Here is a 17,396-nt window from a genome sequence, read left to right as displayed (position 1 = left end):
TCCAGGCAAGAACACTGGAGTGGGTTGCCGTTTCCTTCTCCAATGCAAATCAGCCATAATTATACATATGTCCCCTCCCTCTCTAGTCTCCTTTCCCTACCCCCTCTCATCCCCCCAGGTCATCATACAGCGCCAGTCATCTTTTCTTATTTTGAGAATTATTACTATAATCAAAATAATGACATACATTATTTTAATGTCTTTGCTTACAAAATAGGAAGTATGAAAAGGAATAGTCCATGGCATTGTTCCATAACTTGTTCATTGTGCCTGTAGGCTACTCTGGATATCAGGATTATTACCGATATGGTGGGCGAGGTGCCTATGAAGATGTCCCCAGGAACTATGACATGTATACCGCGGGACTGAGTGAAGAGGAGCAGCTGGAGAGAGCATTGAGAGCCAGCCTCTTGGACCAAGGTAGGGAATTTGCACCCTTCACTTATTTTAAAGTACATACCTCACATGGTGTGATGTCTGAAAAAGGGCTGTTTGTAGCAAATTAAACTTTAAATAGTTTATAAAAAGGAGATGTAGATTAAAAAAATGTGTGCAGATTGTGATTACAAAGAATGGGGTGCGATGCCATATTCCCAGCAACCTAAGCTAATAAGGTGCCAGACTATGTATGTATTGTTAAAGTGGGTCTTTTTATAGGCCTGCCGCACTCAGTGCTTTGGCATTAAAGTCAAGAAACCTAAGAAAAAAATTCTTAGGTACATGAACAAAGGGTTTACTTTGAAATGCATATCTATAAGGCATGCTATATGTCACTGTACATCAAAGTGTCGCCTACAAGCCTTCTTCCAAATCACATGGGCAGCTTGGTGAGAACGCAAACTCAAGGTTTGGCTGCAGGCCTGCTGAACCAGTCTCCCTGCGAGCAGAACCTAGAAATTTATATTTTTAACTGACTTTCCAGATGACTCTTTTACCAATTAGTGTATGAAAAGAAAGTGAAAGTAAAGTCATTCGGTTGTATCCAACTCTTTGTGACCCCGTGGACTGTAGCCTACCAGGCTCCTCAGTCCATGGAATTTTCCAAGCAAGAGTACTGGAATGTGTTGCCATTTCCTTCTCCAGGGGATCTTCTCTACCCAGGGATCGAACTTAGGTCTCCCACATTGCAAGCAGACACTTGACTGTCTGAGCCACCAGGGAAGCCCTATATGAAATAGTATATGAAAACTGTCCTATTTATTTTGCCATCTTTCTTCTAGGTTTGGTAATAAGTTTTGGTATTCCTGTTGTTATTGTTTGTGTGTCTGAGTGTTAGTCACTCAGTCATGTCCAACTCTTTGTGACTCCATGGACTGAAGCTTGCCAGGCTCTGCTGTCCATGGAATTTCCCAGGCGAGAATACTGGAGTAGGTTGCCATTACCATCTCCAAGGGATCTTCCCAACATCTACTGCATTGGCAAGAGGATTCTTTACCATTGAGCCACCAGGGAAGCCTGCTCGATACCATAAGTAACCATAATATCAGATACTTAAGAGAGGCTTCAGCCATTTGCTGGAATCCGTGAGAAGGGTGAGCTTTTTCTTAACTAGATCTATCAGAGTTTCACAGAAGAGGTGGTATTTGAGTTGATCCTTGAAGAATGTGTAGCATTTGCCGAGATCTGAAAGGGTCTTCCAGGCAGGAATCATATCCTCTCAGACACAGGAGTAAAGGGTGTGGTCATCCCATCCTCGCTTTTGAATAAAGTGCTAAGAGAAGAAGGGGAAGAAGAGTGGGCAGCTAGGCTGGGGCCTGATCACAGAGGTCCCAGAATGAAATAGGCCACATGGAAGATGGGTCTGGCATATGATATAACTTCCAGGAAGAGTTCTGCATGGGAGAGTGATCTGATCAGAGCTGTGTTTCATGGATCCAGCAGCAGTCATGCCAGGAACAAGGACTGAGCATGAAGGGGATATCAGGCATTACAACATATGACGGGAACACACAGATTCCCACAACTTGGTTTCTGACATTAGGAATACGGTCTTAGCAGTAAGAGTGTGTGTGAGGTGGGCAGTGACAGCAAGAGGGGAAGACAAATCAGAAGACTTGAAGTAGTCTAATCACAGAGCAAAGTATGCATGATGAAGGTGGCTGAGGCAATGGAGAGGAAGAGATAAATCAGGACTTCTCAGATGAAGAGTATCAGAGCTGTGGTCTATCAGTCGTCTATTACTGGGTAAAATTGCCCAGACACACTTGGCCTAAAACAATACATGTTTGTTCTACATTTATGGTTCTGCACGGATGATCCCATGGGGCAGGCTTCACTGGTCTCGGCTGGTGTGCTGAGGTGTCTGCAGTGGTCAGCTGGGGCTAGCTGCTGTAGGACAGCCTCCTCTACCTACCTGACTGACCGCTGTCTGATACGATGGTGGCGATTGGTCCACATGTGACCCGTCATCCAGCCGGCCAGCCCAGGTTCGTTCACAAGGCCTCAGCACGAGGGTGCCCAGGGAGAATGTGGGAACATACTTAGGCTGGTGCATTGTTGGTTCCGCTGTATTTTGTTACCAAAGCAAATCAGGAAACCAGACAAGATTCAGGGGATAAGGAAGTAGATTCCACCTCTTCCTGGGCCGAGCTGTAGAGTCGCATTGCAAAGAGAATGCACAGAAACAGAGGTGGATAACCAGGTATATTCTTGCCATCACCGGCCTTAATGGACCGCTGACATCACAGTCACTGGAAGCGTGCCTTAGCCTTGGAATCCTAAACACTGGGGGCAAGGCCCAGAGGCTGTATTTTAACAAATTCTAAAGGTTAATCCTGGGCACAGCAGGTGCTTAATCACTCCAAGGTGAGACATGCAATATTATGAGAGGTAAGGACATTATGTATTTAATTTAATTTGGAACAAACCATAATCTTAACAGAACTGTGTCTGAATTTGTTACCTTGGACTGTCCATTGCATGTAAATACGGTATGCTCTATTGGATGTAAATCTTAGAAGTGCAGTAGAAATGTTATCACTGATAAAAATATTAATCCCTGTGTATCACACACACACAAAAGTAAGGAAGTCAGGGCAAAGCTACTAAGCCTGGACTTTGTACAAAACTTTATTTAGTACCTTAGAGAGACAACAGGAGGGGATTTTCGGAGTGATGGTACTATTCTGTATCTTGGTTGTTGTGATGGATACACTACTCTTTGCGTCTGTCAAAACTCACCTAACTGTATCCCACAAAGAGAACATTTTCCTAAAAAAGAGTTTTAAAAGATGTGAATAGAAATTAGCAAGAAACCCAATGAAATAACTGGTAGTCTTGCAAACAAACACTATAAAAATCATTAGTGAAAAGGTCTTATTTAGAAATGGAACATTGTTGTAACGGATTCACTTTGGGTCTTCTTTAGAAATGGAACATTGTTATAACTGATTCACTTTGCTGTAAACCTGAAGCTAACTCAACATTGTAAATAAGCTATACTCCCCCCACCAAAAAAAAGAAAAAGAAACGGGTCATTCACATGGTGATAAAGGGTCACTTCCTAGAGGACGTGTTAATAGGGAAGCAGGGAGACTTAGGAGTCATCACCTGATCCCAGCGATCAAATTTGGCAGCATTATTATGGGATGGCCTGATAGTGTACGTCTCCTGATGCGATGCGATATGAGGAACACAGGATCGACTATGACATATTCTTACTAAAAATTCTTCGTCTTCCAGAGTAAAGGCCCATATACAGGAAATACATGGAATAGAGGAATAAGTCAAGACATTACACAAAACATGAGGTTTCTACAATTCAGTGAGACTGGGCTCCTGAAAAAAAATCAATGTCAGAAAGAAAGCAAGATGTGATTTTTATATTAAAAGGAAGTAACAAGCAAATATAACACGAGCACCTTGAAAAACTGGTTCTTATAGAGAGACCTTTTTTGAGGAAACAGAAACTTTGTGTTTGGACTATGTGTCAGATGTTATTTGGGAATTGGACTAACTTTCTTTGAGGTGACAGTGGTATTATGGATAAGTAACAGAAGGTCCCTTATTCTTGGGAGATATCCACTGAAGTATTGTATTTGGAAGCAAAGTAATATGTCTGCAGCTTACTTTCAATTTTTAGCTGAAAACAGCTCTCTCCTCTCTCTCCTTTTCATTCTCCCTCTCTCACTCACTCAAATAAAGGTGAGAAACTGCAAACTTTACCCTGCAATTTATCTCTTGAAAATCCAGAATGACAATACTGACAATTCTAATTAGTTCTGCAATTAAGAAACCAATTTATGAAATTACTTGACCACAGAACTTCATTTTCAATGAATGTTTTTAAGAGCATATGGAACTAGTTCCAATGAAACTGATATGAAGAGCTCTCTTAAAGTGTGTATATGTACAGTAATGGGTGACAGCAAAGGAAATAACTTTGCAAATTGTTTATATTAATTTCAATTTTATTTCCCTTAAAATATTCATGTCTGTCTTACTAAGAGTGAGATGCCAAGGAGACTTTTTTTAAATGGGCTTTATTATTTTTTACCTTTATTCCCTATAGAAAAATATTTAGTTTATTTTATAACCGTTGACCGTTATGGTAGGTACCTTTGTTTTGAACCTTACTTATGGTAGGTAACTTTGTTTTGAACCTTACTTTTTTTCATTCATTATTATGTTGTAATCATCTTTTCATGCCATTAAAAACTTTGCAACATACAGATCCTCCATATATTTTCTTAAACTTACACCTGTTTCCTTTTTTTTAAAAAAAAAAAAAGACGGGAGATGTGCTTTAAGGGCTTCCCAGTGGCTCAGTGGTGAAGAATCTGCCTGCGAATAGAGGAGACACAGGACAAATGGGATTGATCCTTGGGTCAGGAAGATCCCCTGAAGAAGGGAATGACAACCCATTCCAGTGTTCTTACCTGAAAAAATCCATGGACAGAGTAGCCTATCGAGCCACAGTCCATGAGGTCGCAAAGAGCTGGACACTACTTAGCGACTGAACAGGCAGGCACAATGTGTTATTAATAATAGTATTTTTAATTCTGTGTTTGTTGAGATCATTATATACTTTTTCTTCTTTAGTCTATTATTAATAACATAGTAAATAATTTTGATTTTCAAACTCTGTCCTTGGAATTCTCCAGACAAGAATACTTGAGTGGGTTGCCATTCCCTTCTCCAGGGGATCTTTCTGACCCAGGGATTGAACCTGGGTTTCCTGCATTGCAGGCAGATTCTTTGCCATCTGAGCCATCAGGGAAGCCCCACTCTATTATTAATAACATACTAAGTAATTTTGATTTTCAAACTTGAGGCAGGTTTGCATTCCCAGGTTAAATCTCATGTGTCTGTGATGTTCCTGGTACATCTTGGTGAGGTGCCATGTGTACCCAAAAAGACTGTGTGTTCTGCTCTAGTTGGGTGGGGTATTCTACAAATGTTAATTATATTAATTGAGTTGATAGTGTTGCCCAGGTCTTCTAATCCTTGCGGATTATCTGCCTACTTGTTCTATTGAGCACTGTATTTTGATTTTTGTAGAATTACTATAATATTCAGTATGTACTATAAGGTTACCCTCAGTGTACCAATGGCTTTGAATTCCTCCACCGTTACCTTGTTTCTAGGGTGGGGGCTGAGTTGCCTGAGTGTTTCTCAGTGTCTACTTGGACTTCATTTTTAAGTCTTTGTGCTGTAACTGGGTTAGGTACTCCGTCCCCTCTCTTACCCCTTCTCCAGTGGGTGGCACACTGTTGTTACTCGTTGTTGTTCAGTCGCTCAGTCATGTCCAGCTCTTTGTGACCCCGTGGACTGCAGCACACCAGGCTTCCCAGTCCTCCACTATCTCCCGGAGCTTGCTCAAACTCACGTCCATCAAGTTGGTGATGCCATCCAACCGTCTCATCCTTTGTTGCCCCCTTCTCCTCCTGTCTTTCCCAGCATCAGGGTCTCTTCCAATGAGTTGACTGTTCTCATCAGATGGCCAAAGTATCGGAGCTTCAGCATCAGTCCTTTATTCGTTCCTGACCCAGGTATTGAACCCGGGTCTCTTGCATTGCAGGCTAATCCTTTACCCTCTGAGCCACCAGGGAAGCCCCATTTACTTGTTGCTCTCTGCTTTTTAGCCTGGCTGCAGGAGGCTGGTGTAGGGTGTGCTCTGATTAAGGCTCAGTCCAAGAAGTCACTGTGTCCCTTGGTTTGGAGGCATGGTCTTCTCAGTATCCCTGACCCTCCAGTTTAGAGGGTTGTTCTTGTTTTTTTTTTCTTCCTCTTCCCTTTTCGAAGCTGCAGAAGGCTCTCACTATTTCCCTAGGGGAAACTTGGTTTTTGTCTTTCTTGCAGGCACTTAAGTCCTTTGTTCCTTAGGGACAGTAGGGAGGAAAGATCCAGGCAGTCTTTCCTGCGGTGGCTGCTGTTCTGTCCCTCAGGACTATCCCAGGAAGGACAGAGGACAGAGGACACATGCTCTGAACTCACCTATGTCTTTATAAGGACCACTGGAGGTCCTGAGAAGAGCCTGAAAGTGGGTGTGAATTCCTTTATATTGCAGCCCCCTGTGTGTTCTGTGTTATGTATTCTAAGAATATAATCTTGCTAGCTGTCACTCTGCCTTAGCAATGTGTTAACCGTGTTGGCTGAATTCTCGTAAGTGTCCAGTAGACCCTGTCCTGGGTAAACAAGGGCTCCTGTAACATCTTGGACTTCAGTCTAGCTGACTGCCCTACTGCTCTCCCTTTCCCATAGGTTCAGGACAGAATGTTAATTTGCAAATTGTGCAGAATTTATGCTTAAAGATGATAGTGGTGCTTTTTCCAGTTTTCTATATCTCCAGTGGAAACCAGAAGCGTTTCTGATTCTTCATTGGGGGTTTCAATTTATCATCTTAGTACATTTATTTATTAGCTTTAAAAAAAAAATAAGGAAAATCTTTACCTCATGAAGAAGGTAGAATCTATAGGCTTGTTTTAAAAGGCAGGGTAAAGGCTTAATTCTTTTTCTTTGATTCCCAGTTTTCAGAGAAGTTAGTGTAGTAGTCACCAATAATACTGAGATTTGAAAGGGCCAAATAGTGGAAATTCATTTGGTAGAATGCCAGTCCAGCAAGAAACATCCAGCACCAAATTAGTTTCAGACCTCTCTTTAGTTCGATATACTGGAAGAGTAAATTAAAGAATCAAGGTAGCAACTTCTTTAACCTCAGAATTTGCTGTTATCACATTTCCTGACAGTGTACCTGGCTATAATTACAAGTCCTAAAGCTCATGCCAGGAATAATAGTACCAAAGTAGCCTTTGTAGAAGAAATATAGAAATCCCTATTATTTCAAGAGGCTTTTGCACATTTACTACCATTAACAAAAATCTTGTCCTGTTCTGTTGGCAGTCTCAGCTTTTATAAACGAATCCAAGAGGCAGCTGATGCCACAATAATAGAAAAATTCTGGATGAGAGCCATCTCTTTCTTTGAGTCAAAAGGCAGATGCCAACTAGAAACATTAGCTCATTCCATTTTCCTCTCCCCCTCCCCCACATCCTTCTATGTATAATTTGTGCCTTTTTTTTTTTTTTTCAAATAGCCTGCCACCAAGTTCAGCTGGCGGCTGGGTACAAAGCTGTGTCCTTTTCAACTTCTTTCTGCGAGCCTGGAGCATGTGTACTGGTTAAAACTGGAAATCCTCATGACATGTGGAGTAACGTGTGTTGCTTTTCCTAGACTCCTCTGAAAGGCAAACGGCCACAATCACACTCCGGCTCTCTTGCGAAAATCAGGCAGAGTTGTCACCCCCTCCCCAGACTGTACAGTTGGGGTTACTGGCTGGCCATATGTGGAGCTATGGTGGGATAAACTATAATACAAAGGTCTTGGCTTTAGATTGAAACGGGTTCCTGCTTTGTCTCTAAGTCTTCACATGTAAAATTAACCAGGGGAGCCATATTGGAAAAGAGTATCTAGGTTCCAAATTAGTATGTAGGGCTTTTGTTGCTAAAAGATCACTTGACAGTATCTTTGAATCCTTTTTATAGGCATTTATATTCATAGGGACCAATTCAGGTATATTTTAAGTGAAAAAACAAAGAGAGAATTTAACTGAGTTGTCTGTTTTGCCTTTTATTGAAGCTACACCAAAGTATATGCAAATTACATTTGTCTTGTTTATTATTGTATGGAAAATTTTGAAAAAAAATGGAGTAAATTGCATACATGTTTTTAATCTTTCATCATATGGTACAAAGAGAAGAGGCGTGGAACTGCAGTGGTTTGAGCATCAGTCCTCAGTGAACTAACTTTACTTGAGATGTGTGTCACCGAACCTAATCAGACATTTGCACTATTACTATTCTTTTTTTAATAATAAGAGAGTTGGAGTGGGTCCCCTTCAAAGTTTTCTTTCTTTTCCATTATTCTGTGGTAATGGACTGAGTAGGGCAGGCGTAGCCAGAAATGGGGACATTGAGAGATGTCAGGAATATTGGCGCGTTTGTCATCTAGGTCTCAGGGCTGACGGATGAAAGATCATTTCTGTATCGGCAGATAAAGTCACACAACTGTCTAAGGCAGATCTACATTGATATGTAAATACGTTTGATGGTGGTACCTTCTTTAGTCCCTTGATTATTTGAGTCTTCACTGGCCCAACGCAGGCATAATGCAGTTGGTGATTTTTAACGTATGCAAATGTTCACGGCTGGTCTGCTTGGCTTTGCAGGCGTGTTGGAGGCCAGGACAGAGATGCACATCTCATTCTGTGTGACCACTTAACTTTTTTTAAAAGTAATTTGGTGTGTTTTCCCCTAGGAAAACTTTCTCTGTAATGAAAAAGTGCCATCTGCCAGATTTCCTAAAAGCAATTTCATCGCAGAATGCTTCCCCTAGATTACTGGGTCTTACTCCCTACTCTCGACATTAGAGATATTCATTTCAGTGAGTAAAGTCTGATATTCGAGACTGTAGCTAGATGTGAAATTGTGCGTGTAAAGAAATATAAATACACGCTTTTTCAAACCTGTGAACTAACAATGTGAATATATCCCAGTCAGGAAGAGAAAGAATAAAATAAGTGGACCAAGGTTCTGTTTAGGTTGCTATTGGGAAGGAGCAGGCTTCTGTTGAGGTTTTATACTTAGAAAGATTAACTATATCTTAGCCTTTGCTAAAATAAAAAAAATTAAAATAATGATACATGGAATTGAAATACATTTGAGAAATTGACATTAATGGTTCTTTGTGAATTATTTTATAATTTTTCCTTTGCCACCTACCCCCCCAATCACCATTTATTTAACGGATTATTCAGATGCTAATGAGTAGATTTAACAATAAACAAAACTCTAATGAAGTGGTTCCACCCACCCACATCTTCTCCATCCTGTTTTAGGGGCTAACAAGTCTTAGAGGTTGCAGGAATGTTGCCTGGTGCATTCGTCACATAGCTCCGGATGATTGTTCATTCTGTTCCTTAGCAAATCCCTCCTTGTCTATATGTGATACTGTTGTTGAGTAATAACAGGGTACAGAAATGAGTAAGTCTTCTTCATTGCTATCAAACCAAAAGTAATATTCTTTTTGCTGAATGATAGGAGATTTAAGTGACTTCACTTCAGCTACCCCAATATATTAGATTTAAGAAAGAGATAAAGTAACTTTTGAAATGAGTTAGTCCCTTTACTTACCCATCTATGAAATTCTCTGATTCAGCAACTGTGATTCCTTAAGCTGTGTAAGAATTTTATAGAATAGCAAATTTATTAATATGATGATTTGGATACTCAGGTTATCTATACAATTTTTTTCTTTTTTTAATCTGTACAATCTTTAATACCAAAGTTATTGATGGGTATATTCAGTGTCTCATATGATCAGACTTAACTGTAGAAAACTCTTTTAATATAGGCCTGTTTAAGAGACTCTTCATTCCTATAAAATGTTTTAATTAGGGAGAGAGTTGTCAAATAGTGCTTTAAAATTATAGTAGATTCTACATTCTTATTAATCAAACAATTGGAAGTGTGAAAAATTTTTTAATTCTATGTATCTATACTAAAATAGGAAACAAAACAATTTTTTCTTTTTTTGGAGCTAAAGGCCTAGACATTGTTTCATTGACTCAGCAGTTGATATTTTATTGAATAAAATTAGATAAATTTATTTTTTTTAATTAAATAAATTTATTTTATTTTATTTAATGAGCCTTTCTTGTAACATATACCATATCACTGTACCATATAATTTTAAGTACATAACTGCAATCTTGGGGAGGGACCTCTTATATCAATCCTTTGCTTAGTTTACTTAATTTATTTTTAAAGTAAGTAATGGAGAATGATATAAGACCATACCATTTTCAAACACAAATGGCATGGAGAGTGACCTTAAAGGTCATCATTGTCTGACCCTTGATTTTACCCAATGAGGAAGCAGACTAGGAGAAGTCAGGAGACTTACATCCTATTGCAGTGTGTATCTGTGTCTGTTAACTGTGGACAGTGGCCTGCCCTGGACATGCCGGTGTGACGTAGGTCGGGTTCCCCAGGCATGAGGATCCTGGGAGTCATAACCCTCCTGGAAGGTGCGAGGTTGAATCCACATTTCCTCGTGCTCTTGTGAATCCAGGTGGGAGCAGAGCTGAACCTTGAATTAGCTTCCACATCTGTCTTCTGGGCTGCCTGCAAAGGGATTCCCAGCTTTCTCCCAAAGTCCTACCTAAATTCCAGATGTCCCAGGGTGGGTGTTGCTGAGGGCCTGAGACAGGTGGTGATGAGTACCTGAGCTCAGTTCAGTTATTATGGTCTTCTAGAATTGGGCAAGTGTTGTCATGCTGGTTAGAAAAGAATATATTAACTGTGGAAAATACAAATCACCAAAAAGAAAAGACAAAAAATAGTTCATAACTCCATCACCCGTATTAAAACCACTCCCATTGAATCCTTGCAGCTACCCATAAGGTAGACACCCAGAAGATAACCACTGTACATGTTTCGGTGATTTTTTCCCAGGTCCAGGAGCATTAATGATTCTGTGCCAGGAAGGTTCACATCCCCACACAGAACCCTATGAAATAAGCATTTGTCATTGTGGTCATTGTTTTAGATTGGGAAACAGAGCACAGAGAAGCTAATTGCCAGGCCCAGGGTCACATGCTGAGTGGCAGACAACAGATGAGAAGGCCAGACTCCTCTGTTCCTTGCCGGGGCACTTTCTGTGTTGTCCAACACAGCCTCTTCAGAAAAAGCACTTGTGGGCTACTGTGAATTTTCAGATATGGAAGAGTCCAGCATGAATCTGTCTGTAGCCCTCCACATAGTCAGGTCGCATGGCTGAGCTGGAGTTATGTTTGAGTTCGTGGAGGTGGATTGGCCATTGCAATCATCCTGACATCAGAATGCTGAAAACTCTTAGGTAGGCATGGTCACAATAGAACAGTCTCAGGTAAACTGAAAAAGATAGTATCATTTATAGAATGACAGTGACATTTTCTCTTATATTGTCCTCACATCATTGGCCAAGTTCTTCGGTTGATTTTTTTTTTAAGCAAAAGAAATCCTGACATTAATTAAACATTGTGAAATAAATAGTTTGTATAGGAGAAGAATGCCCTTCTTATGGCAAGAAACTTGCATATTAGGTATCTAATAGAACATACACCAAAAAATATGCTTCCTATAGACAGTCATCAATAATCTTCTGGGCAGTCGTTTATTTCTACCAAAAATTACAGCATGTGAGTTTGAAAATATTGTTTTTACTGTGGGCTCAATTAATGTCATTTGAATCGATATTTGTACTGTTCATTTAAATAGGACTCAATTTGTCTTCTATGGCTTTCTTTTTAGAAAAAGATTCATAACAAAAAGGAATAAATGCGCATGCACTAAGTGTGCCTTAAGACATCAGAATTTTACATTGAGCTGCCATCTGCCAGTGCAGGAGATAAAGGAGACATTAGTTCGATCTCTGGGTTGGGAAGATCCCCTGGAGGAGGAAATGGCAGCCCACTCCAGTATTCTTGCCTGGAAAATCCCATGAACAGAGGAGCCTGGCAGGCTACACAGTTCCATGGGATCACAAAGAGTCAGACAGGACTTAGAACTGAGCACAAGACAAAAACAGCAACATTTTACACATTCTTCTAGTTTCTTGCTGGGCTTCCCTGGTGGCTTAGGCAGTAAAGAATTCGCCTGCAATGCAAGAGACTTGGATTCAATCCCTTGGTTGGGAAGATCCCCTGGAGGAGGGGGTATGGTAACCCACTCCATTCTTTTTGCCTGGAGAATCCCCATGGACAGAGGAGCCTGGAGGGCTGCAGTCAGTCCATGGGGTCATAAAGAGTCGGACACAGCTGAGCGACTAAGCAGCAGCTAGCTTGTTAATAGGAATCATTCATGTGAGAATTTTCACTGTCTTTTACTCAGCCTCTTGAATCTCACTTGGAGTTGCACGTGTTCATCCATTTTGTTGTGTTGTTTTGCTAGCGAGAAAAATCAAGAGTCATATGTTGGTTTCCATTTATTACAGAATCACAAATAGCTTTCAGAGTGGTCTAGTTTCATCACATGGCAGTTCTCCAAGGATTCAAAACTATTTATAATTCTGTTGTACTTTGTTATGGAGAGCCAGATGTGAGAGTCACGCATAATATGTATTTATATATCTTCGTGAATCTCAGTTGAGGACCAGCAGTCTTCCTGTCACATCTGTGTTATTTAAATCTACTTTTGTTGTAACACAGGACCAAAATCGTGCAGCATTATTAAGATTACTATAAATATTAAGCTGATTAAAATTACATTGTAATCATCTGCTTTAGAAAAATCGCAAATGGCCTAATCATACCCCAAAAGGAAAAGTAGTGAAATAAACCATGATCTAGAATAATACTCAGCCACTAAAAAGAGAAGCAGGTTCACAGTGACTCAAATGAGCAGGATATAGCAGTATTCTTAGTAGAGACACATCTATTTTTGTAAGACCTAGTAAATGTACTATAAAAAAGATTGGAATAATATTTAGCAAAATGCCACTCATCCTGTTTCTCGGAAATAAGATTATGGTGACTTACTTTCTTGTTTTGACTTTATGCCATTCTCTCAAATGTCTGCAAAATCACGTAGAACTTTTATGAAAATCTACACATTGCTAAAAATATGCAGTATTGGCCTTCCTCTTCTTTGATGTTATCCACAGTTCCACTCTGTTAAAGGCATCAGGCTGTTTTTTTGTAGAGAAATGCAGAGAAAACTCCACCTCACACCTTCATCTCCAGCCTCTGTGGTCTACTTACTCCATCAGAGTGATGAGGGAGATGGTGCAGAGCTGATATACAAACTAGGATTTCTCTACATCCAGTCTCCACTTTTCCTTTTTGCTCATTTCCTTCTTTCTTTTCTTATCTATCCTTCAATCCTTCCAGGCTGAAAGTATCCACATACTCTGGGCAGGAAGAACAGTGGCTTCAGTTACCAGTAGCTAGCTCTCCCTGGCTGCTTCAGTGATTTCTTTTTTTCTTTACTTATTTTTTTTTTAATTGAAGGATAATTGCTTTACAGAATTTTGCTGTTTTCTGTCAAACCTCAACATGAATGAGCCATAGGTGTACATATATTCCCTCTCTTTTGAACCTCCCTCCCATCTCCCTCCCCATCCCATCCCTCTAGGTTGATACCAAGACCCTGTTTGAGTTTCCTGAGCCATACAGCAAATTCCCGTTTACTATCTATTTTACATATGGTAATGTAAGTTTCCATGTTACTCTTTCCATATGTCTCACCCTCTCCTTCCCTGTCCCCATGTCCATAAGTCTATTCTCTACGTCTGTTTCTCCATTGTTGCCCTGTAAATTAAGGGATCCAGAACACACTGGATCCTGTCTCATTGAAGCCTTCAGGAGCCACGGCACCAGGCATTGCCATCTGACTTTACAGTTTACAAAAGTTAAAGCTGTGCACATTTTACCAAGCACATTTTTTTTCAGATCAGTTGTGCATCACCTCAGTGGAAGGTGTCTAGTGATTGGCACTCAGAAGTTGGGGTCTCCAAAGAAAGGGGGAGTATGGCATGCTTTCTGTGGAAGAGAATTTTTGTATCGCAAAATACACTTTTTGTGTTTCTAGGAAATAGTGGGAGTTGACTCTCGGATCATAGTGTTCAGGATTCCCTACAAATCCCTACAGAACAACCCAAAACCACTAGTTTGTAATTTTCAGCTCAGTGAGACTGAAAGGAGCTCGGGGTGATGCCGAAATAAAATGTAGCCTGGCCCACCGACATTAAGGGAGATAAAGTGTTTAATCAGTGTCTTCTAGAAAGAAGTGACATCTGTATGGAACACCTGCTGTCTTCATTATAACTTTAAATGAGCTGTGTCTCTGGGGGTTAGCAGGCCCTTCTTTTGGCACACTGTGCTGTGACAGAGATAAACTTTAAGCCCCAAGTAATTCACCATTGTGTGGAAGATGCTTTTTAGTGAGACGTGGGGCTGAGGAAGAAAATGAGCCCCTGCCTTCGGTCACTCAGGCCCAGCAAGGACCGTTATGAGCATAGCTTTGACACTGTGACACTTGTCAAGTTATGACAATGTTTTCTTACCCCCTCAGCAGCCCTAATTATTTGCTAATTATCATTTTAATGTTTTATGCATCAGGAAGGCATGAAGACAGTGTTTCTTGGTTTATGGGCATAGCTGTTTTCTGGAATTCTGGATTTCTTTCTTTTTTTAATTTTAATTTTAAACTTTTTATTTTGTATTGGGGTGTCACTGATCAACAATGTTGTGATAGTTTCAGGTGAACAGTGAAGGGCCTTAGCCATACGTGTACATGGATCCATTCTCTTTCAAATTCCCCTCCCATCCAGGCTGGCACGTAACACTGAGCCGAGTTCCATGTGCTATACGGTAGGTCCTTATTGTTTATCCATTCTAAATATAGCAGTGTGTACATGCCCATCCCAAACTCCCCAACTATCCCTCCCCCTCTGGCAACCATAAATCCGTTCTCGAAGTCAGTGAATCTCTTTCTGTTTTGTAAGTTTGCTTGTAGCATTTCTTTTCAGATTCCACATATAAGGAATGCCATAAGATATTTCTCCATCTCTGTCTGACTTAAACTTCAGTCAGTATGACTGTCTCTCTGTACGTCTGTGTTGCTGCAAATGGCGTGATTTCACTGTGTGCTTTGAGGAAGGGATCTGAGTAGTCGCTGAGCAGTGCCCGTGTTGATGGCTTGTTTCTCTTACACTTTTCGCTCATGATTGCAGGAGCAGACAGTCCTGCGTGCAAGGGACAAGGATGCATAGAAGGGAAAGAGCAGCAAGGAGCGCTTTCTCAGCCTTTCACACCAGTTACCATTTTGGCAGATTATAATCTAACCAAGAATTATTTCCATAAGCGGTGGCTGTGAAAAAACCTTGTGGCCCCAGAAAATAATGTTTAACCAGCCATGTGGTTCATCTTATTAGCCTGAGGGGAAAATCACTCACCACCAAATTCTGCCATAGTGTAGATAGGATTGTTTGAAACCCAAATCAAAACATCTGCTGTTTTTCAACTGTGCGAACCTAAGGCTTTGTCCTCCTAAAACAGCAGCAGTTGTACAGCTGCTGTGCACTCTGTATCTCAGACCTTGACACCAGACAAAGGGAACATCTTCAGAGTTAATGAGCTATTAGGACATTCTTTCCTGTCAATTAACTGGTAGAATAATGAGATCAAATGAGCACTGTCCTTAAAAACACCCAGACTTGTATTTTCTAAAAAGAGTGTCTTTCTCTGCTGTTTTAGTTACATGAATAGACAGACAACTGTTTAACATGAAAGTAAAAACTGCACCTACAGCAGACAGAAGAGAGGTATACAGACAGGATCCTATTTAAACTCAGGATTCACAGGTTTTCCTCTTGAGAGGATATAATGATACCATAACAACTGCTTTCACCTTGATTGTCCTAAAGACTGGCAGACAAATATTTACGGGGCGAGCATGCTTTCTCATGTGAACACATGTATTATAGCTAAAGTTTGAGGCAATCAAGGTATCGATCCTAAATTTGAATTAGTGGGCTCCAGACCATGGACCACCTAAGGATTTTGATTTTCCTCTGAATGTGATGAGAAGTTAGGGAAGGGTGTGACCAAAGGAGAGAGGGGACCCTGGGGAAAGACCCTGAGATGAGAGGGTGGCCCATTGTAGGTACTACAGTGGTTGTAGGAGCAATAGATTTTTCAGTGTGCAGACCAGAGTGGCAAATGGGTGGGAACCAGGTTGTCAGAGGCCCCATATGTTGTGCTTAAGGGTTTTGCACTTGACCTTGAAGACAGGGGAAACCATTGAGACTCAAGTGCAGGGGTAGCAATAAGATGAAATCTGGATTTTAAGCTCACTTTGCTATGTGTGGGTTACAGGAGAGAGATGGAATTTGAGTCCCAGCATGCCAGGCACCATTATTTAGTGACATATGCATGCATATGTATGTGTGTGTGTGTGTGTGTGCGCGCACGCATGTGTGTTCACTCAATCCAACAACTGCAAATGAAGTGTTACTACGTACCCATTTCAGAGAAGAGGAGACTAAACTGAAGGGAGGCAAACTGAGGTCCCATAGCTAATAGGTCTTCGAGCGGAGATTTGAGCCCAAGGAGTCTTGGTTCCAGAGTCTGTTTACTTAATCATCACATTGTTTTGCCTTTCATATTGTATTGGTAGGGTCATCGTCATGTTACTTTACTTGATAATTGACATAATTAATGTATTCTAAATGCTACTAGTATTTTACTGGCTTAATGAGCTTTTTCTTGGTATTCATACTCATAGGAATGAAATTAAAAATTATAATGAGCTAGAGTTTTCTGTAAAATATTCATCAAAGACTTGCAGGCTTCCCTGGTGGCTTAGTGGTAAAGAGTCCACCTGCCAGTGCAGGAGACATGGATTCGATCCATGATCCAGGAAGATCCCACATGCCACAGAGCACTAAGTTCATGTGCCATTAAATACTGAACCTGTGCTCTAAAGGCTGGGAACCAAGACTGCTGAGCCTGCGTGCCACAACCTGCTGAAGCCTGTGCGCCCTAGGGCCCATGCTCTGCAACAAAAGAAGCCCCTGCAATGAAAAGCCTGCATGCCGCAGCTAGAGAAAAGCCCGAGCAGCAGTGAAGACCTAGCACAGCCAAAAATTAAAATAAATAACAATAAAATTATTCATCAAAAAGTTTCAAATTAAGTTTTCCAAATAGAGGTTTTTTAATGTCTTCTTGGTCAACGTTAACTTTCCTATGGGAGTTTCTACTACACATTTCATGGTTGAGTGTTTCCAGAACCTTCAGTGGAGACGTATGAAAGTGGAGGGAATATAAAATCCCTGGATGTTTCAGAGATTTTGGTGGTTTTCAATCCTGGCTGCCGGTCAGAATCATCTGAGGAGCTTTAAAAATTATCAGTGCCTGG

At 40.7% G+C, this 17,396-nt stretch overlaps 1 protein-coding gene across 3 annotated transcripts in view; it reads left to right on the top strand.

Annotated features, from left to right (window-relative positions):
- RHBDD1 (rhomboid domain containing 1) overlaps positions 1 to 17,396 on the top strand; it is a 133,315-nt gene that overhangs the window by 74,868 nt on the left and 41,051 nt on the right. For 2 of the 3 annotated variants that reach the window (XM_040228466.1, XM_040228465.1), the window contains exon 6: positions 277 to 420. In XM_040228466.1, the coding sequence (XP_040084400.1) occupies positions 277 to 420 (144 nt within the window). Of the gene's footprint in view, positions 1 to 276; positions 421 to 16,964; positions 17,051 to 17,396 lie in introns of those variants that run through there. The other variant, XM_040228468.1, reaches the window with a different exon arrangement.

Source organism: Oryx dammah, unplaced genomic scaffold (genome assembly GCF_014754425.2).
Source record: "Oryx dammah isolate SB20612 unplaced genomic scaffold, SCBI_Odam_1.1 HiC_scaffold_27, whole genome shotgun sequence".
Taxonomy (NCBI): Eukaryota; Metazoa; Chordata; class Mammalia; order Artiodactyla; family Bovidae; genus Oryx; species Oryx dammah.
This window is presented reverse-complemented; position numbering and strand designations above follow the sequence as displayed.